The sequence below is a fragment of the Chinchilla lanigera genome, unplaced genomic scaffold, assembly GCF_000276665.1.
Source record: "Chinchilla lanigera isolate Chin_1 unplaced genomic scaffold, ChiLan1.0 scaffold00015, whole genome shotgun sequence".
Taxonomy (NCBI): Eukaryota; Metazoa; Chordata; class Mammalia; order Rodentia; family Chinchillidae; genus Chinchilla; species Chinchilla lanigera.
In genome coordinates, this window is record NW_004955416.1 from 12,901,885 (window position 1) to 12,923,608 (window position 21,724).

Sequence of the window (21,724 nt, forward strand, 5' to 3'; positions counted from 1 at the left end):
TGTGTGTTCTAACACCCAGATTCTCCTTCCTTGGGGCTGGGTGAGATTTGAGAGTTTTTGTTTCTTTAAGCTCCCCACTGATGTCCAGTTGACTGGTCCGGGTGCCACACTGCAAGTCACAAGGAGAAAAAGCCTTCTCTCTGCAGAAGCACGCTCCTTCCCTTTTAGTGGGGCATAGTTGGGCGGCTGGAACAAATACTGCCCACAAGACTAGGGACCTTCCTCTCTAACCTTTGTCCAGACCTCCCGCCTGATCCAGTCCCAGAAGAATTTCCTAATAATGCCTCTTCCTTGGGGCTGCTATTGTTCCAGGAGAAAACAGGAGGGGAAATAAAGTAAAGCAGCTTTGCTGGAAAAGCTTAATGGGACTGTCTTTTACTTTTCCTTCTTTGCCCCAGATCAGGGAGGTTGACTCCTCTACAGGAGCCTTGCCTTTTAATTTAGCACCTGAGAGTTGGAGGAGACAGTTATCCTGCTCCTCACGCTGCTGAGCTACAGTATGGCAGCTTAGGAGAATCCTGGCCACTGGTCTGTCCCCAGCTCCTGCTGAGTTGAACAGAGGGAGTGGGTTATGGCGGTTGGACCTGCAGCAACTACTGCTCTGTAAACCCTGGGAGAAAGATCCATTGCTTTTCTTGGGCATTTCCTGAGTATTTAGGGGAACATTTCACTAGACTTTTTAGAGTTAAGATAGTTTTAACATATTAGTTACTTGATGGAGTTAGACAGTTAAAGAAAAAATACAAATCTAAGAACATGTTTAGAGAAGCAGTGTCAATCCAATATGTGGCCAGAAACGTGGCTTTTCCTTCAAAAGGGATGGAAAAGGTCTACACTTCTGGGTGTTTTCATATCAAACACCTCATGTTATCTTAACAATAACCAAAGCTCCTAGAGAAAGGAAAACAGGTGCTCAGAGGTTAGGTATACTGAAAAAGGACACCCAGCTTAGAGGCTATAGAGCTGGGCTTCCAGAAAAGGTCTGTTTGGCTCAAAAGGCTCTGCTTTTGCCTGAAAAACTGAAGTGTCTACCCTTCAATAAACTTAGGTCACACAAACTTGAGTGTGAGCCCTCGCTTTGCCTTTAGGCCAGTTACTTAATCTGAATGGACCTCTGTCTTCCACCCCATGGAAGCAAAATCAACAGCTGCTTCCAGATGAGGGGAGCAAGTGTGATTGTGATTGGCCCTGAATTAGCGCTCAGGGCAATTTGTGAGTGTTAGTTATCACCTGTTCTAGTTTCTTGAGGTCATATCTGATGTTGAGATTGGCTCTCTACTCCCAGAAGACAGACATCTGGTGGCAGTGATCTGACAGCACAAGACTGTGACAACATAACTCATAAGAATGATCTGCATCAGAGTCTGCGCTAAGACTTCAGCCTGGAGCCACAGTCTGGAGTAAGGCTACAGGGCTGCAATAAGAACACCACCAACTCAAGGCCCTGTAAGCTACTCTGGGGAGCTTGCTTCTGTGAGTAGTGAGACTCAAGCAGTTGGTCTGATGAGCACAGTGAAGGGATTATGGTTTTTCAGGCAGTCTGGAGATGGGAGAGTGACAGAGAGGGAGGGAGATCAGATGAGCAGTGTCACACAACTGAAGAGACCTGTGAAACAGTTACAAGGAATAGACTCGGCTCCTACTTTGCCAGCTGAGGGAATATAAGGAGCTTATGTTAGCTACTGGGATCGAGTTCTCCCACATGAAAAATCAGATATCCTTAGACAGGGTCAAGTCCCGCCAGCATCCAAACAAAAGGCTGGGAATCTATTTATTGCAATTTTCCGAGGGTAAAACAGTGATGAACAGTGGTAGCAACAGATTGTAGAGGAAATGAAGGCACTGAAGATGTTCAGAGGTGGGAAATGACAGGGGCTAATGGGTAACTCCCCAGGAAAGGACACAAGGAAAAGAGCAACCAAACTGCTTTTGAGTTCATCCTGAGATACTAAGATGCCAGCAGTTCCAAAAGAAGGGATCCCTGTGGGAGGAAGATAATGCAACCATTTAGAGAAAAATGGCACATGAATCTTTGTGCCTGGCCCTGGAAAGGGTGCTCAGTCCATGCCCCAAGTGAGTGAGCACCACTGTGATCAGCACCCTGGTACCCCGCATCTCACACTGGTCCTGGCCTTGTCCCGTGGAGGAAGCAGAACCTGAAAAGAGGGAGGGGGCAGAAAGGAGGAACTGTGTAGCAGAGCAGCCCTTACCTGGGACCAGTCTCCCGCCACCAAGTGTGGAGGACAGTCCGTCCTGGCACAGGACTTGTGAGACGATGCCCGGGGTCCTTGGCACAGTTCATCAGAGAGACTCAAAAAGCTGCCATCTGTTAACAGCTGCCGACAGGTGACTCTGCGGTTCTGAGTGCCCCCACCACATGTCCTGGTACACTGTGGAGACAGGAGGAGGTGAGGCTGCAGCTGGGCCCTTGCATGGTGGCACCATGTGGGCCCATACCACCTAAGCACGATGACCATACCTGCTGCCACTCTTCAATGTGCCAGGCAGGAGGGCAGTCGAACTGGTTGCATGCCTGTAAGGCATGGGGCTTTCCATCTCCACACTTCTCTGGAGGAGCGGGGGATTCTTCTGGGTGCAGGCAGTGCACCTCCCGGGTCTGGATGCCAACCCCGCAAGAAGCTGAGCAGGGCCCCCAGGTGCCCACGTGCCACCTATACCGGGACCCAAGAGGGAAAGGTGAATAATGACATAGCATACAGCCATCCGCGCGAACAGTTCCAAGTTCTCCTTGGACCTCCAGACAGTAGACTCTGTACAGATGCCACAGCCCCAGCATTTCCAGCAATAGATACAAGTAAAACACAGAAATACAGCACCGAGAGACAAGAAATGTCAGGGAAGTGTTGAAAGAGCTTACTCATTTGGATAGATCCAGAATGAAAAAAAGCATCAGATATTTTCCCCATCCTGCCCTGCCACCATCTATCAAAAATAAAAACTTGGTTTGGTTTTAAGCAGAGTCCCAAGGAAATGATGATTTATAGAAGCGTCAAAAGACATTTTAAATGTTTAAAAACACACTTCAGGAAATCTTCAGGGCACCTGGATTCATTATTTGGAATATCCCTAAGAAAATTCTTTTATGTTAGCATTGGATTTACAACATGTATACATATATATAAAAATGTGATTCCTTTCCAATAAGATCTTGGAAAAATCAGGTTTTCTTATGAAATATCTAAAATGAAAAACCAGGGCAGCTGCTTTCAATCCATGTTTCCAAATTGCCTTTAAGGAAGAGTCTCCCAATTGACATCCCACCAAACTGTAAGAGTGCCCATTTTCCTACCCCTGCAGAACACTAAAGGATATAACCTAATAAAGCCTCTGCCCATCTGATGCATGAAAAATTACATATTATGGTTGTTTTAATTTTGTGGATGTTTAATTTTTAGTGAACATGAATTCTTAACTAGTTACTGGAGAGGTACATCATGAAGAAACAATTCTAAAATGCTTCAGACACATACAAGGACATTGGGTCCATGACAGTTCATAAGAGGAAAAAAATAGTATTTCATGAAATGAAAGGAGATTATTAAATATGTAACAGTGAATGGCAAAGTAAACAATAATGATTCATATACAGTAATAGCAGCAGTCATTAATATAATATGACAGACATAGTTTTGACATTAAAAATATATTCATAGTATATTTTTACTACAAAAGATAATGCATAAAATGGCTTGCAGAGTATAATCCTATTGTTTATGCATTTATAAATGTATGCACAAAAAGTGGATAATTCCACATTAAAAAATCTCAACAGTTATCACTTTGAGTGATAGGATTCTTATTTCCTTTATTCTTGTGTTTTTTTCTGGATTTTATTTTAATGAGCAGTCATTATCATAAAAGTAAGTTAATTCTCTTAAAAATGAGTATTTATCTAAAGGTGATGTTCACTGTTTCTCACTTACAATTTCCTATAGTAAACATTTTTATTTGTGTAAGTTAGAGGAGAATGAAAAATAAAAATAGTACTCAAGACAAAATGTGGCAAAAAGAGCAGAACTTTTATTCATGAAGGGAAATTTCATGCTGAAGACAAAATCATACAAGTATAGAGACGGACTGAAAAGCACAACTATGTGATATAGTCTGGATCTGGAATATCCCCCAAGGCGTATAGATGTTAACATATGAATATTAAAAGGTTGGTCCCCAGTTTGGCACTGTTCAGAGTGGTAGAACCTTTAAGGCGAGGGGCTTGGTACCAGGTTTTAGGTCATTGGGAGCACGGCCTTAAAGGGGACTGTGGGCTCCAGCCCCTTTCTACTTTCTCACTTCCCCATCCTTAGGTGAATAGGCCTCCTCTCCACCATGTGTGGTCACTATGAATTACAACAACACAGGCCCAAAGCAATGGGCCCAATCAATCCTGGGCTGAAAGCTCAAAACTCGTAAGCTAAAATAACCCTTCCCTCTTTGTAAGTTCATTACCTCAAGTATTTGTTATAGTAATGGAACGCTGAGTAGTTCTGGTACAGTATACATGAAACATGAGCTGTTAGATACAGGAAAATAAAAGGAAATGTAATTTTAAACTTTAAACACTTTAGAGCTGGGTATGCTGGCATACGCAGCACTTGCAAGTCTGAGGCAGGAGGATTGAGAGTTCAAGGCCAGTTTGGGGTACAGAGTAAGACTCTGTCTCAAACAAAACAAAACAAAAACTTGAAGGTTTTAAAATACTTCTCTAAGCCCTTGATATAAAGAGGAAAGCATTAATAAGAATATGCATTTAGTAATATATTTGAAAATATTGATGAAATAGATACCTTTCTAGGGAATAACATATTTAATTGAACAAAGGGGCTGAACCTTACTATTTTTGTGGGAGACTTCCTAAAGATTTTCAAAAACAGGTGCATTTCATGGCTATTTTAAATTTTCCAAAGTAATAAGATTAAAATATTTTAATACATATTATGAAGCTAGCCAAAACCAGAGCATGGAGCCTGACAAATATATACAAAGAAAAAAATTTTACATGTGATCATATGTCCTAAATCTTAAATAAACACATAAATCCTACTCTATAGAAGCAATATATTAAAATAATGCATATGTGTTGTGGACTGCATGGATCCCCCCAAATTCATCTGCTGAAGCTCAATCTCCCCGCAGGATGATATCCAGAGATGAGGCCTCTGGGAACTAATCAGGAAAGACTGAGGTTTGAGGGTGGGGCCCTTGAAAGGGATCAGAAATCAAACCCTGCTGTACTTCCGGGCCAAAAGAAAAGCAAGAACCTTATTGTTAAAACTCTCAGCCTATGAGCTAAGACAGTATGTTTTCTGATCATAGGAATTCCCAAATATTTAGAAAATATGTAATGATCTTCTAAATTGCCCAGAGCCAAAGAAAAAAGTTCATCATGGAAATTAGATAGGATTTTTAAGTGTATGTTAATAAAAGTATCAAATGTCAAAATTTGTAGGACACAGCTAAAGCCATGATTTAGAAGAAACTCAATAGCTTTGAATGAATGTATTAAGAAGGAAGATTGATTTAATAATCTAAGTATTTGTTTTAAGAGGTTAATATAAAAAGAGCAATTAAACTCAAAGAAAGTAGAAGAAAAGATAAAGGTGAGAACAGAAATGAATAAGCTAGGAAATAAAACAAAAAGCTCTTTGGTTTTTGAAATCTTGATGAAATACAAAGAAAAGAGAGAAGTCACAAATCATTGACATTAAGAATACAAGGGGCAGGGGGCTGGGGATTTAGCTCAGCAGCACAGCGCCTGCCTGGCAAGCGCAAGGTCATGAGTTTGATTCCCGGTACTGGAAAACAAAAAAAAAAAAAAAGAATACAAGGGGCAAACACTAAAGCATTAAAATAACAGGTATGATTTTATAATAAGAAATATTACATCAATAAATTCAAAAATTTACATAGACTGAAAAAAATCCTCAAAAAATAAGCTTATCAAATCTAACACAAATGGAGAGATCTTTGCAAAGTCCTATATCTATGAAATTAAAATTTTAATTTGCAATATTACTCCCTTATCACATGGCTTGGCTTTCCAGGAAAAATCCTACTAAGCATATGTCATAAATAATTGTAAACCCTTCAGAAAATAGAATAAAAGGGAAAGCCAAACACAGATGTAAAAACCCTAAATAAAATATTAGTCATTGTGATAGTTAATTGTGGTATCAACTTGAATAAGAAACAGAATGGTTTACCACAGTTGTTAGGACTCTGAAAACTATTAGAGATGGATTAAGTGCATTTTGCATAAAGGGTATGCATGAGTCTTTTTATGAGCCAGAGGGTGGGATGTTATACTTTATTTCTAGGTACCCCCCACAACTCATGTTGGGAGAGGACTGGCTCATGGGGACATGATACTCATCAGTGAAGTAGTTCACTGACAGTTTTAGAGCTAACGTGGTGCTGGGAGGTGAAGTCTGGTCAGAGGAGGTGAGTCACTGGGGATGTGGCCTTTATCTCCTCCTCTCCTCCCTTGGCCCCTCTCTGCTTCCCGTCTGCCCTGCCACGGACTCTTTCTCCTCTGCTGTGTCCCTCTGCCATGCCGCTTTCCTTGGAGCCACTCAAAACTATGACTGAAACCTCTACAAACTGTGAGCCAAAATGAACCTTTCCCCCTTTGAGTTGTTAGTGTCAGGTATTGTGTCTCAGTGAGGAGAAAGTAACTAAGACAGCAGTCAGGTAATAAAGTGAAAAAAAAAAATACTACATTGGGACCAAGCTGGGTTTATTCCAGGAAGGTAAAATAGATTCAATCTTGAAAAATCATTGTATGACACTAGCAAAATATAGGAGTAGAAGTAGGAAATATTTGCCAAATTTCAATAGATACCCTAAGTTTGTCCAAAAAAAGCAAGTTGGGGGGAGGTGCAATGGGACAGAATAGAATAGAACAAGATACCTAGCTGAGGTTCCTTTTTGCTAACAAAAAATAACAGTAACTGTTAAAGATAACATTAAAGGATAAAGACATTCTCCCATGCAAAATAAACATCTTAGTAGACCAGAAATCAAACGCAAATATTCAGTGCTCTAACACTAAGAAAAAGAAAAAGAATATGTCATGTGTTTGAATATACTGAGAGGATATTTAAACTAGAGACTTTGAGAAGTTAACTCATGGGCTTATAGGAACAAGTCAAATAGAAAATAAAGCCAATTACCAATTCCAGAGGAAATAACACTTCAACAAAAAAGAAGCTGCAGTCATAGTAACATATTAAATATCTCAGTTGTGCAGTGGTACTTAAAAAACTAAAATATTTATTGAGATAATAGTTTATATACCATAGTATCTTTTTAAATTATAGCAATGTTCCTTTAAAAAAAAACACCTCTCATCTAATTTTGGACCAATTTAGATACTAAACACTGGATGAAGGTGGGCCACCCAACCATGATCTATCAAAGGCCATGTAACTTGTGCTATACCTCATAAAGTGGATGTTATCTCAAAAGTCACAGGTTTGCTGTGACCAGCAGTAGTCTCTCATTGAGTGGAAGTAGCACATGGAGGGACCACATCATAATGAAGTCTAGTGGTGATATTGGCCACAAGTCCCAGAAACACCTAACCAGACACCACCTGAGCATCCCCCTAGCTGTGTTTTCTTTCTGTCTAATTTCCTATGATTCCCATCAGTTTTATGAACTTAGTTCCCCTATTTTTCTATTATCCTTGTGGTCCATCTAATATATTTGCAAAAACACCCTATTTTTAGTTTAAGGTTATGTGGCTTGTACATAGGAGCCCTGATTAATACAAGGAGATACAATTTTAGATTATTTTTAATCCCATAAAACTGACAAATTGTTTAACATGCAAAAAAGGAAAAGTGAGTATTATAAATTATCATTCCTATCCCAGTTAGCACTTACCCTTAAATTTTAAAAAATATGACATACATGACTATAAGAACTTAAAACAGTCTAGAATATCTTTCTTCTTCTTTTGTGGTACTGGAGATTTAATCCAGGCTCTTTGCATAAGCTACAGCTCTAACCTTTTCTATTTTTTATTCTGAGACAGGTTCTTGTGAAGTTGCCCAGGCTGAGCTCAAACTTGTGAGTTTCCTGCTTCAGTCTCCTAGAGTGCTAGATTTATAGGCAAGCACCACCGTGCCTGGCATCCATCCTTTGACTGGATGAAAAGACTTCTTAGCAATCTGGAACTACTTTCATCTGTTACTTTTGTTTAGAATTCTAATTTTTTTTCTGGCATTTTCATACCTTTTATTTTAGTGACTGCCTATGCTTTTGTTAGTATTGAATTTGTATGGCAGTCTTTTTATTCTGTTCTTCCATTATTCTGTATTCTTAGCATTTTCAAGGGTCTATTTAACAACTCCAGAATTTATCATCTCTATCTTCAAAAATACCACAGTGCTTAAAGCTCTTTGACTCCAACATAGTCCTCCAATCCATACAAGGCTTTCTTGGCCAATATTTATTTCTTTTCTCAAGCCTAAAATAAGGCTGTTCCCCCAAAATAAGACCTAGCTGGAAAATAATCAGCCTTGAAAACCAGAGACCAGAAATGCCAGCCCCATCAGCCTATCTTGGCTTCCCCTGCCTTACAGAGCAGCCACTGAGCGACAGGACAGTGACGGCAGGAACGGCCAGCATGGGCCGATGGGGGCTGGCTTTTTAAGGCTGATTACTTCCTGTTAGGTCTTATCTGGGGGGAAACAAGGGTACATACTAACTTACTGAATCCTCACAGAACCGTATCATTACTATTACGCTGTAGTTTGCTGACTCTGTCTGTGTAAGGAGAAACAATTCCTATCTGAACATATCCTTATTTATGCCTTGAGATACTGTTTCACTAAGTGTACAATTCTAGATGAATTTAGATTTTGTCTTTGGAGTTTAAGGTTTAACAACAGTGTTCTTCGATGTATCTTTTTTATTTTTCCTGCTTGAGATTTATTTTGATTACAGATTCTCACGATTCATATTTTTGCTCATTCTGAAATCTTATCTGTCACCTGTGAATATACATTTCTTTTAGGTTTGTCTAGAGATATGATAAACCTTTTCAATTATTTCTTCTGTATCTCTTATCTTGTGCATATTTTACAAATTTCATTTACTCTCTGTGCTTTGTTTGTCATATTAGGTATCTCTTCCCTCTTACGTGTTTAATCCATAACTTTTAAATTTAAATATTTAACTTCCAGATATTCTAAACAGGTTGAACCGTATGAATTGTCAATATTTAATAATTTTTGACTGATAAAATTGCAAATTCAACATGGTTCAACCTAATATTTGGCTTTTAAAAAGTCTTCCAGATATTTTTGATAGTTTATTGTTCCTCATTTAGATTTTCAATTTCCCATTTCATCTCTTTATTTTAAACAAACTGACATGACTTCCTGTACCTGATGACTGCACTACCCAATGTTCTGCATACCTAATTCTATCACTTGTCATTGCAGTGACACCTGCATTGTTTCCCCACGAGTCTTTCTAATTTTTGGTTATGAGCTCATTCATGCTCAGGAGGTCTCTGTGGGAATTTAAGTCTGAATAGAAGATCCCCCCACTCCTTCCCATGTGATCCACACAGGATCTCTCAAGACCACTGTGAATTAGTTTTTTTGGATAACGTAGAGTGAATATAAACTCCATCCCTATGTGAAGGTCTCTGTGGCTTTTAGGGGAGCCTTTTTGATTTCTTCTCTCCAGAGGCAGAGCCAAGATAGATCATTTTCCTTGCAATCTCTTTTCATAGGATGGGTTCTTTGTTAGTTTTTTCTAATTTACTTTTCACCAAAGTAGACCCTGGCTCTGTACGGAGATTTCCATTCTATCCCCAGTTGCCTAGAGATGCTCGTGCTTGTCTGACTGCCTGTTTTCTGGGTACACACTGTGAAGCCACAGGTCTCAGCTGCTGGGATTGGTGACCGTCCCATGGAGGCTCTGACACTGATACGGGGCCACCACTCCAGATCCACACCGCAGCTCACATTTTGTTTGAGGGTTTCTCTTTCTCTCTTACAAGCTTAGTTTTGCATTTTGAGTTATATTTTACATATTTTATTCTGTATTTGAGAAGTTTTTAGCCAAAGGCTATCACAATATCTAGTCAATTAACATGGCTAGAAATGGGCATGCACATTTACATATTTGAAAAGATTTCAGCCAGTTTGGCTCTCGACAGTGACTTCCCCTTAGTTTTATAAATATATGATTTCTTTGTCTTCTGCGAATTCCACTTGTTGATAAATTATATATAGTTAATCTGTGTTTCATGTCTGGTAGATTTTAAGATTTTCTTGTCAGCTCTGATTGTCTGCAATTTTGGTATTACCTAACTATGGGGGGATTTGTTTTTACTCATCAGTAGAAATAGGTATACTGTATTTTCCCAAGTTCTAGTTACCACTTTATTTCACATTCTTGCTTCTCTAACATTCTCTCAATATTTCTTATTTCTCTTTGCCCAAATCACTCACTTTCTGGGCTGCAGTTTGATCTCAGCATCACCTTCAATCAGTTCTTCGACTGTCCATAACTTACTCTTGCATTTCACTGACCTTGTTGTTTTCTAATTTCTTAATATTCATCTATTATAACATTGCTACCTATTTATATTTTATAATTTCTCCTTCTTTATATGTCTCCAAAGATTCTAATAACTCTTTAGTGTATTTCAGATTGTTTTTGGGTTTTAATTTAATCTGGGATAGAATTATTTTCCAACTCTTGAATCTGTTGGTTATTTCTATTAGTAATAGATATTTCCTGTGCTTTGGAATTTCATCTTGTAGGCTTATTTGAAATGTGTGGGGGACGCTCTCTCCCTCTCTACTTCTACCCCTCTTCTTTTCTATTTTTCTGCCCACAGGGACTGGACTCACGTCTGCACAACGTCTTTGTACAGGTCCATCCAGTTCCACTCAACACTTTATACTTCCATTCCTTTCCTAGCCCAGGATGCAGTTTCCATGGTTTTTCCCTTTACATATCATTTTAATTTGCCCCTTCTATACTGCATCTCTCAGTCATCTACATTTGGCACAAAAGGGAAAGTTACAATATCAGTATCTATTTACACCACAACTGATCATAGCTAAATCCCATAGCTTTGAACATGAGAGAAGTCACCGACAATAGTTTTCTACATCATACCTTGGCAATCTGATTACACACCTAATTAGGTAGAAGGCTTCTTTTGCACTATTAAAACAATTCAGTCAAACATGTAAATTAAAGCCATTAGTTGGAATGACTTTATCTTTCAAGAAGTACAGCTAGAAGAATCAATTAGAATTCCTAGGAGTGGAGATGGAGCTATTTTTATTCAAGAAATGGGTACTAATGAACCAAATATCTTTTATTATTGCTTAAGAGACAAGCGACAAGTTGGTACAGAAATATACCACTCTTATGCGTCTATTTTCCTCTCTAGCTGTGTGGACTCCTGTCTGAGAAGGCTGTTTTCAGACTACAGGGACCATTATGTAACACTGCGTGTTTCTACAAGCTCCTACCTCTCTCCTGGAAAAATCAAACTGTATAAATAGCAGACACTCAGTAGTTATAGGATGGACCAGGGGGAGTAAGCTCATAAGAGCAAATAAACACACAACACCCCGCTGTGGAGAGCCCAGGCTAATACATCAAATGCATTTGCCTTTGGGTAAATAAAGATCCACTGGCCATCCATCCCAATCTTAATGGTAAGTTTCACCCTGGGGTGAGATTTTACGGCTATTGCCCTTGGAGTCAGTAAATATTTGTATGGAAAATATTACGCAATTCCCTGTTCCTGTTATTCCTGCACCACTGGTTTCTAGAACCTAAAACATTTTTGTAAACTTACCTTTACTTTGGCATCAAACCTTTGTCTGTCCTGGGCTTTTTCCAACATAACTCTCAACCTTGAAAAAATTTATTAAATTTGCAACTTTGAAATGAGGCTTAGAATTTCATTTCACATAAAAACAGACTCATAATTTTGCAAAGTGGCCAAGACATATTGTCTGCTCTACTGTTCCCAGCTTGGAAGCTCGGGGCACAAAATGCCCACGGAGAGGGTGAGCGAGACCTCTTGCTGAAGCAGAGTGAGATGGGACGGAGAAAACCTGTGTCCTGTCCTCAGCAGCCGTGAGAAACCATTTCCAGACTTGCTGTGACGTCTTGCTGTGCTTTGGTTGGCAAAGGAAAGAGGGCACTGCCAACTGAACCCAATCCTGGCAGGTCAAACAAAGACTGTTACTCTTAGCCCTAAGATATACCCTGGCCATGTCACACTGAAGATGGTCCCTGACCTATGATGGTTTACATAAAGATCTTCTGACTCTATGAGGATGCAAAAGCACTATGTATTCAGTAGAAACTGTGCTTATTAAATCGGGATCCTCTTCTGGCTTAGCAATAGCTCATATAATACTTACTCAGGATGCCAGGTACCCATCAGACACATGACTGTGAGAGGACACCAGGTGAGCGAGGAGGCAAACCCACAGAAAGCTGAGGAGCACTTCTGCTCATGGGAAGGTGTGAGGGTAACAGCAAGAGGATCAGGAGGGTGTGAACCCATGAATGAAAGACGCACCTTGAAACCACTCAAAAGTAGTTCATTGAAAAAGAAAGTTTTGTGTTTATTATGTTTGTTTCTTTTTTGCAAGAATCTTTTTGGTTTATGTCTTGTACTCTGAGTAACTTCTTTGAAGATAACTATACACAGAGTAATAAGTGTTACTCTCTTATTTAGCTATGAAACTTTATTTATAAAATAAAAAAGTAAAGATTGTGGCTCTAACCACTTGGTGATTATAAAGTCCAGCACTTTTCTTCATTATTCAGATAAAGAAACTAGGCCCAGAGAGGTAAGGGACTGTTTTGAAACTCCAGGGAGACAGGAGTGGGGACTTAGTCTGTGTCCTTGACCCATTTCTCATTGAGTTCCTTTCTTATTTTTGGGTCTCTAAGAGTTCATTTTTACAAGTGCCTCAGGGGGCTGGGGATTTAGCTCAGTGGCACAGTGCCTGCCTGGCAAGAGCAAGGTCCTAAATTCAATCCCTGGTACCGGAAAAAAACAAACAAAACAAAACAAAACAAGTGCCTCAGGTTAGCATCTTATTTATGGACTATTAAGGGTTCTTTTCTACAAGTGTCTCAAGTTAGCAGTCTATTTCACATTCTTTTCAACTTGATTTTATAGGTGAGAAGTGTGCCAATGATCCCTTTCATGAGACAGAAGGGGAGTAGGGGCATAGGATGGGCAAAGGCCCAGAGACATGATCCAGCATAAGTGTGGGTCCCAGTGAAAGCTGGCAGCTGAGTAGGCTCTGCTGGGTGCAAGTGTGTGTGTGTGTGTGTGTGTGTGTGCATGTGTGAGTGTGCATGCATGTGTGCAGTGTAAGGGCAATGGGTAGCAGTGGTGGCAGAAGATGTGGTTCAAGGGTAGGATCCAGGGTCACCAAGGAATGTATATGCTGTTACGGGTGACGTCGTATTCCCCATGTAATGCTGAAGTTGTACCTCCCGGTATCTGAGACTGTGAGAGCATCTGGGAATAGAGACTTTGTGGATGATCAAGTCGTGAGGAGGTTGTTAATGTGGGCCCAACCCAATTTGAGCACTGTCCTTGTGAAAAGGGGAAATCTGGACACAGGGATGCGCTGAAGGAAAACAGTATGAAATCACAGGGAGTGCACCATTCACATGCCTGGGAATGGCAGAGGCTACAAGCTGAGAGAGAGGCCAGGACTGGGGAAACCACCCTGCTTTGTAAGTCTGGTCTCCAAATCTGTGAAGCAGGAAGTTTCTGTTCAGTTTATAGCACTTGTTCCTGCAGCCCCCGGAAAGGAATCCACACACCTAAGTAGAAAGAATGTGGATTTTAATCCACAAGCAAAGGAATGTCACTGGAGGGCTTTCTGTGAGAGGGTACTGGTCACTCTGATTGAGGCAGATGACAATTTTCATAGTCACACCTGTGCCTATGGATTGGCGCAAGAAAAGAGAGAGGGAGGTAGTTCTTCTTTAGGAAGTACTGGAAAATTTAAAATGAAACATAATCTGAATGAAGGCAGATTATGGAATGAATAAGGTAGATTTACAGAGTACCAAGTAAACTGTTAAGAATTGCAGGTCCATGTGTTTTGAGAACTAGAAACCAGAAAAAGCACTTAATGCTTTGAAAAACACTCAGATCTCATGATGTGTTTGATTTGGACTTAGTTTTGCAAGATTATGAAGTCAAGCTATTTATCTCATATTGAAAGTGATTTCATTTGTAATGGCAACTTTGCACTCATTTTAAAGTAAGCAGAGAATAACTTGTGAATTGTTTGTGTTCAGGCATTTTTTTAAAAAGATAATATGATGCCTCATTACGTCTGCCTTCCCTCCCAGAGGACAGGATAACAGCATGACCCACAGGAAATAAACTGGAGAGTTTCACCCATGTTCTCAGGGCTGCTGCTAAGCCCACTTAGGCAACTCTCCTTGAAAGAGGAGCAGTTGCCTCCATTTTGGCTGAGCCTGACCCTATTTCCATGTATTGATATGTACAGAGCTGGCTAGGACTTTTTCTTATCCCTTCAGTTGGCTTTAAGCAATGCATATCGGTCTAGTTCAGGAAGCAGCATTATATACTCTGAGCACTTCCGCAAAACATAGCAGGAATGCCATGGTCATCATGGCTACAAAGAGAGCAACAGAATCAACCATTTTGCCGAAGACTATTTTCATCATTGTGTAACTAAAAGGAAATGAGAAGAGCCGCAGCTTCACATGGCGGCGCGCTTTCCTCAGGGGCACTGGGCGGTGAGCTGTGTACCTAAAGGAATTTTTAAAAAAATCTAATTGTTCTTATCATATTTGCCCTTGTGGTCCTCATTTCAGAGTTTGGGCAATGTTTACAGAATCTGATTTCTCCTTTCACTGGGGAAACCCTCCAATGGCTTCCGACCAAGCCTCAGGATGAGGCCCGAATGCTCACCTGGACTTGCCTGTGTATGATCTCACTTTCTGCCTCTCCATCCTGGTCCTTGAACACACTGGCACCCTTCTTCCCTCAGGGACTTTGCATACACAGCTCCCTCTGCTCAGAACACTCTTTCCTCTGACTTCTCACCAATTCCTATTTGTCTTCTAAGTTGCAACTTCCATGTCTCCCCAGAGAGGCTTTCTCTGACCACCTACAAGTCCCATTCCACTCCATCAATCTGTTTTAGGTTCTTGTATTATTCTGGCTCTTGAGGTGCTGATTTACTTTTCCTTAGAGCATTTATTATAATTTTTGTAATTTTAAAGATAATTAAAAAACAAAAACGGTACAGAATTTCAAAACCAGATGATAGGAAATTAACAACGGTTATTATACTGCATATTGTTATCTTCAAAGTAGTTGCTCAAAGTACCAGATATAAGCATGTAAGACTGATCAAACAATATAAACACTAACTGTTCCTTTCAGTGAACTAATAGAAATTAGTAGTACAATTATCTTAGCTACTACATATATATATTCCTTCCTTCTATTTTCATTTCCCCCATCCTAGCTGTTCTTTCCTTTTGAGCAGTTTCTTTCCCTTTCACAATATCTATTGTACCTTTTGGGTCGTATTTACTCTTTCAGTTTCTCACACTAACGAGACAATGTGATGTTTACACATGTGAGTCTGATTTATTTCACTTATGAGTATGGTCTCAAGTTACATCCATTTACCTATAAAAGCCTCGAGGTTATATTTCTTTACAGCTGAGTAATGCTCCATTGTATAAAAATATCACATATTGTATTATAATTTAAGTGACACACTTATTTAGGCTTCTGTTTATCATCTGCCTCCTGCCCCCATCCCAAGTCTGACTTGAAGGAGAAGAGTTACAAGACAATGCAATCCATGCTTGCTTTGGCAGCACATATACAAGATGAGCCATGATTCCAGTTTCCTGCGAAAATATGTTGACAGGTGAAGCTGTATTACCTTCCCAGCATTTCCCCTCACTTCCTGCGCTAGATAGTGTCATCATCACTATAACAGCATGCCTGATGCGGGCTGACTTTACAAAGAAGAGAGGTGTATTAGCTCACAGTTCTAGAGGTTCAAGGGTGTGGATCCTGTCGCTGCAGAGAGTGGTGACATGGACCGTGCTCAGGCAGAAACAGTGGCCACACAGTGGGGCCAGAAGCCAAGGAGCTGGGCAGGGCCAGGTCAGGCTTTACAGCAGCTTCACTCCCCTGGGGAGAGGGTGTCACAACACCACCTCTGTCTCTCCCCAGGACAGTGCCCCTGGGACCTCAGGGCTCCCACCAGGCTCCACAGCCTCATAAGGATCATGGGTGACCAGCCACATTCTAATCCAGGTCACCACTGGATTCCCTCACAGCAGGAGGAAAGCAGACCCTAAAGCTCTTCCCAAAATACTCCAGTCAGTGGCTCCAGCAGTAGAATAAGAAGCCCCCGCAGAACCCAAATCCATGATTTAGAGTACTGAGGTTTCTTACTTAGCACAGGTGTCTAGAGATGAAAGCTTGTTCCATGCAGACACATACTAAACACTGCCATCATACAGTCATTCTTGGTACTTGCCAGGGAGATGCTGAGATGACCCCATGCCCTGCAGACACCAAAACCCATGAATGCTCAAGTCCCTGAAGCAAAATGGTGTCATCTCTGCAACAGCCTAACCCACCTTTCCATATTTTCTTCCTTCTTCCCCTCCCTTCCTTTCTTCCTCCCCTCCCTTCCTTCGTTCCTTCCTTCCCTCCTTCCTTCCTTCCTTCTTTCCTTCCTTCCTCCCATGGTACTGGGAGAATTGAACTCAGGGGTATTCTACCACTGAGCTATATCCCCAGCCCTTTATATTTTTATTTTTTGAACATCTGAGACAGGGTCTCATTGAATTGCTCCAGAAAACTCAAACTTGTAATCCTCCTGCCTCAGCCACCCTAATCATATACTTTACATCATCTCTAGAGTACTGTAGTACTTAATACAATGTAACTACTATGTAAACAGTTGTAGTACTGTTTAGGGAATAACAACAAGAAAAAAATGTCAGTGAATATTCAGCACAAATACAAATTCTTTGTGTTGCTGTTGTTTGTTTGCAACAGCTGCTGTTGCTGTTGTTTGTTTGTTGGGATGGCACCCAGGGCCTGCATATGCAGGTGCTCTACACTGAGCCCCATCCTCTGCCCATTTCCCAGATGTTTTTGGTGATGCACATCCGTGGGTATGGAACTCATGGGCAGCAAGAGCTGATGGTGCTACCTTTGATCTCAGCCCTTCGCAGTGAGACTCTGGTGTGACTGCTGTGGGTACTGTAAGCCTGGAGGCCAGCGTGGAGGCAGCAGGGACGAGGGTTTCCCCTGTGCTTCTAGCCTGCCTCGCTCACCAGAGCCTACAGGGTTCACTGTGAGTCTCAGCCTAGCATAGCAGCCTCAGGCTCCCATTGAGGTCAGAAGCATGGAGTGGACACAACACTGCCCAGTGCACTGCAGGTCAGAGAACAGAAGCCCAGTGAAGGCACCCACCTCCAGGGTGTGGAGGGCCCGCTGTCCATGCGGCCTGACCTCTCTGCCCCACCCTCAACACCCTCAGCCATCAGTGTGGGAGATTCCACATGACAGATTTCAGAGTCAAAATCAGAAGGCTCAGGAGAATTCCAGAAGCACAGCCGATATTAGACACAGTAAACCTCCTCAATGCCCCAGGCCCTACACATAGGAAAACTCACCTGTAGCAAACTGAGGAACCTGGGTGGAGAGGTCATGTATTTCCTAGGAAGCAGGGAAGGGAATCCAGCAAAGAGAGGAGGGGATGGAACCGGCTCATAATCTTTCAGTAACTAAGTCTCAGAACAGAAGGGTGGCTGAGGTAATCAAAGCCAAGGGGGCAGGAGGAAGAAGACGGGGGCTGTATTTGAAGAGGTTACATGTGACCAGCCAGTGATGATGCCTCACAAGTGTTAAAACCAGCAAGACCCAGGATCCGAGCAACATGGGGACGCTTTACCTCCCTTCTGATAACATTCCCCAGGCTCTTATAAGAACTTAGGCACCAGTGAGGTTGACTTTTAAAATCAGTCTTTTAGACGAATGAGACCAAAAAGAAATTATGCTTCTGTTCTTTGTGGGTAGCAGCACTGCAGTACACATCACAATCAGAGATCCAAGAAAAGTCAACAGGGAAGATAGCAACCATAGTGTGACCTAGGTGACAAATAGGTGATCACTCAGCCGTTCAACAACTATGGATTAAGCACTTACTGCAGACCAATGCTAACTCAACATCAGATGCTATACTCTCTGATGGGGTATTAAAGGAAGAAACAGGACACAGAAGGGAACAAACTCACTGACCTCATCGTTCCCATTAGCAGGTCATTGTATGTTCATGTGTGTTTGATGCAACTGAAAGTCAGCCTAAGAGGACTGCAGCTCACAGAGGCTGCCTGTGAACCTCTCTGCCAGGATCCAAAGGAGCAGGACCGAGCGGAGAGGGAGAAGTGACAGAGGCTTGCCGCTCCACCCTGGGCAAGCCTGGGGTTTCCATGCACAGGTGGCTTTGTCTGCATGGAAGGCTGTTACCCTGAAGCTGCGCCCCACATACCTGGGCGGGCAGGGCTCTGTGTTACAGGCCTGGCTCATTGCCGGGGGCCGGTGCACCGCGTCACACAAGCTATCGTTGACTGTCTGCTGGGTCTGGATGTGTAGGCACACTGCTATGGCTTCCTGATGTCCTGCAGTGTGGAGAGAAAATACAGCAAAAGACATGAAATGACTGACTGCAGTAAAAAAGGAAACAGGTCAGTGTTTTCTCTCATCCCTGGGCCACTCCCTTCTGCTTTTGTTATGGGCTGCAGAGTCTGTCTCACGGAGCATCGATCCCAGTCCCAGTATTCCTCCATGTATCTATAGAGGTCTTTCCAGTTGCTCTGCCTGAAACTTTCTCACTCCAAGACACTCAGGGGCAGCCCCAACCACCCATCCAGCCTCAGACTCTCTAGGAGGAATTTTCCTATCATCTGCTGGAGAATAACATTTTCTCTACATCAGTGCATGTGTGCTATATCTGATCTGTAACTTCATAAACTTTTCACCACTGTTTGAATGCCTGTATACTGCTGTACTACATTCAATAACATTTCTAATGCTACCAAATTAATAGTGATACCTCTCACTGAGAAAGTACATAAAGTTCCCACATTTATCTTGTGTTAGGAATTATATCATTAGCTCCATTTTATTAATTTAAGAATAAGGAAACCTGAAATGTAGACAGAAATTGAGACAGTAAGAATGAATAGATTTGAACTAAAATTACTTCCCTGCCCCTTGACTCAGTGGTCTTTCTTTTGCACTCTAGAGGTTTCAAAATGCAACATGGCTTCCCAAAGCAGGGATGGTTTCTCATTCAAGTGTGAACAGTCATGGGCACATTTCTCCTTTGAAGTCAGATAGATGCGTGTGACTCCAAAGCCTGGACTCTCAACCACTATCCTTTGTATGCTGAGACTAAAAAAAAAATTACTGGAAAATCTGAATTGAATGAAGTATAAACCAAACTTTTGAGGAAGAAATCCAATAAAAACTTTCATAGCAACTGTTACAGCTACTTTTCTCTCATTGCTGAGACAAAATACCCAACACCCAAAGTTAGAAAGGGAAAAGTTTATTTGGCTCATACTCTGTAATGGTTTCAGTCCAGTAGTTGGTTGGCTCCAAGGCAGGACGGCATGGCAGAGGGGCAAAACAGAAACAGCTCACGGCAGGCAGAAGATAGCAAAACAAGCAAGGGACTTCAGCAGCTTCTTTCTGCCCCTTTTATATTCTATCTAGGCTACTAGGCTTAGGTCAGTGCCAAACCAATCAATGGATTGATTTAGTAATCACACACCTTAATCCCAGCATCATACATTCTAGAATCAGTCACCCTGGAAAAAGGCCCCCCTGTGACTGCATGAAGCTTTTGGGAGGACATCTAGACAAAAGCCATAACGTTCTACACCTGGCCCCCTATGACTCATGTACATTCCTTTATGCAAAAGACATTTAGTTCATTTCTAAGAGTTGCCAAAATCCTAACACTTCAGCATCACTGAAAAGTCCATGTCCTCTCTGAGATTTAAGGCAAACTCTTAGCTGGGAGCCCCTGTACAAATGAAAAGAATGTTAAACACTTCTATAGCACAAGATAAACATTACCATTCTAAAAGGTACAAATAGAGGGATACAAAGGAATGGGACCAAAGCAAGTCCAAAATCCAGCAGGACAAATATTAAGTCCTGTAGTTCCATGTCCACCATCTGAAGCAATCTGTGCTAGATGTGAACTCCCAAGGGCTTGGGTAGCTCTACCACTACAGCACTTCTGGTGATTATAGCTCCCATGGCTTCTCTCTTGGGCCTGCTCTGCCTCTTCCTCCAAGTTTTCCTCATGTAGCCCATATTCCTGGCTTATCCAAACTTCTGGGGTCTCCACTGTACCTTTAGCTCCACACTCACAGCTTTACACACTGCCCTGTCAGAGACACACTGCTTGGCCACCCACGCCTTCTTCTGAAATCTGGGTGGAAGTCTTCCTGACCACACAACTCTTGCATTCCACATGCACATAAAACCAGCACTATGTCGATGATGCTAAGGTGTTCCACAAGCTAGAGAAGTAAGCAGGCTTCCTTCTTTCCTGGCTATAGGAGCTGAGTGCCTATGAACCAAATCCCAAGGAACAACTTCCTAGACTATTGCCATTCTGGGAAATGGTACTCTAGGAGTCTCTTCTCAAAGCAAAGTCTTTCACCTTTGCAATTCTGAGGCTGCAAAGGCAACAGTCCTGTTGGTTTTTGTGATGTCCTCAGGCCATCTTTTCTGTTGTCTTCTTCTGAAACACTTGGTTTTTCCTTACTAGTATTTTTAGCAACCATTTTCTCCTCTGTTCCATTTTTGCAGGCTGCAACTTTACTGGAGCTTCCTTTCTGGCCCAAATCACAACATTTTCAATCATTCTGTTTGGCTCTTTGCTCTTGATTCTCAACATAAATCTGGATAAAAGCCCCTAACAGGAGTCATGCCACCATCTCAAGGTTAGACTGCCTTGAAATTTCTTCTGTAAGATTAATTACTCTGCCACCCTTTATCTCGGTCTCAGGCATAGTCTTTGGACATGAGAAAAATGCAGACAAACTTTCTGCCAAGGTATAATACATATCATCTAAAGTCCAATAGCTAATGCAGTCCTTCTTCTCAACAGAAACCTCCTGAGTTTGGTCTTTACTGGCAGAATTTCTACCAGCCTTCTGGTCTTCTGAGCTCTGACCAGAATCTCCCATCAAGTACTACCTAAAGCATTCCAGTTTTACTTTTCAGGCGGTTTCTCTGAACCTTTCCAAATTCTTCCCACATGCCATTCCCAAAGGTTCCTGAACCACATGGTCAAGTATAGTCACAGCAATGACTTCACTTCTCTGGTACAAAATTCTGTTTTAGTTACTTTTCTCTTGTTGCTGAGACAAAATATCTGACACCCAAATTTAAGCCAGGAAAGGTTTACTTGGTTCACAGTTTGTAAAAGTTTCAGTTCATGATCAGCTGGCTCCAAGGCAGGGTAGCATGGCAAACAAGCTTCACAGAGGAGAAACAATTCATGATGAGCAGAAGGTGGCCCTACCCCTTTTATACTCTATCTAGGCTACTGGGCTTAGGCTGGTACTAAACTAATCAGTG

The 21,724-nt window shown here is 41.6% G+C and overlaps 1 protein-coding gene across 4 annotated transcripts in view; it reads right to left on the bottom strand.

Moving 5' to 3' along the window:
• The window catches only part of Adamtsl3 (ADAMTS-like 3), a 314,808-nt gene that overhangs the window by 83,732 nt on the left and 209,352 nt on the right, over window positions 1-21,724 (bottom strand). For all 4 annotated transcript variants that reach the window (XM_013512536.1, XM_013512537.1, XM_005381454.2 and 1 more), the window contains exons 17-19: window positions 18,612-18,741; window positions 2,480-2,672; window positions 2,211-2,390 (exon numbers count right to left, since the gene is read on the bottom strand). In XM_013512536.1, coding sequence (XP_013367990.1) covers window positions 2,211-2,390; window positions 2,480-2,672; window positions 18,612-18,741 — 503 coding nt within the window. The remainder of the gene's footprint in view (window positions 1-2,210; window positions 2,391-2,479; window positions 2,673-18,611; window positions 18,742-21,724) is intronic.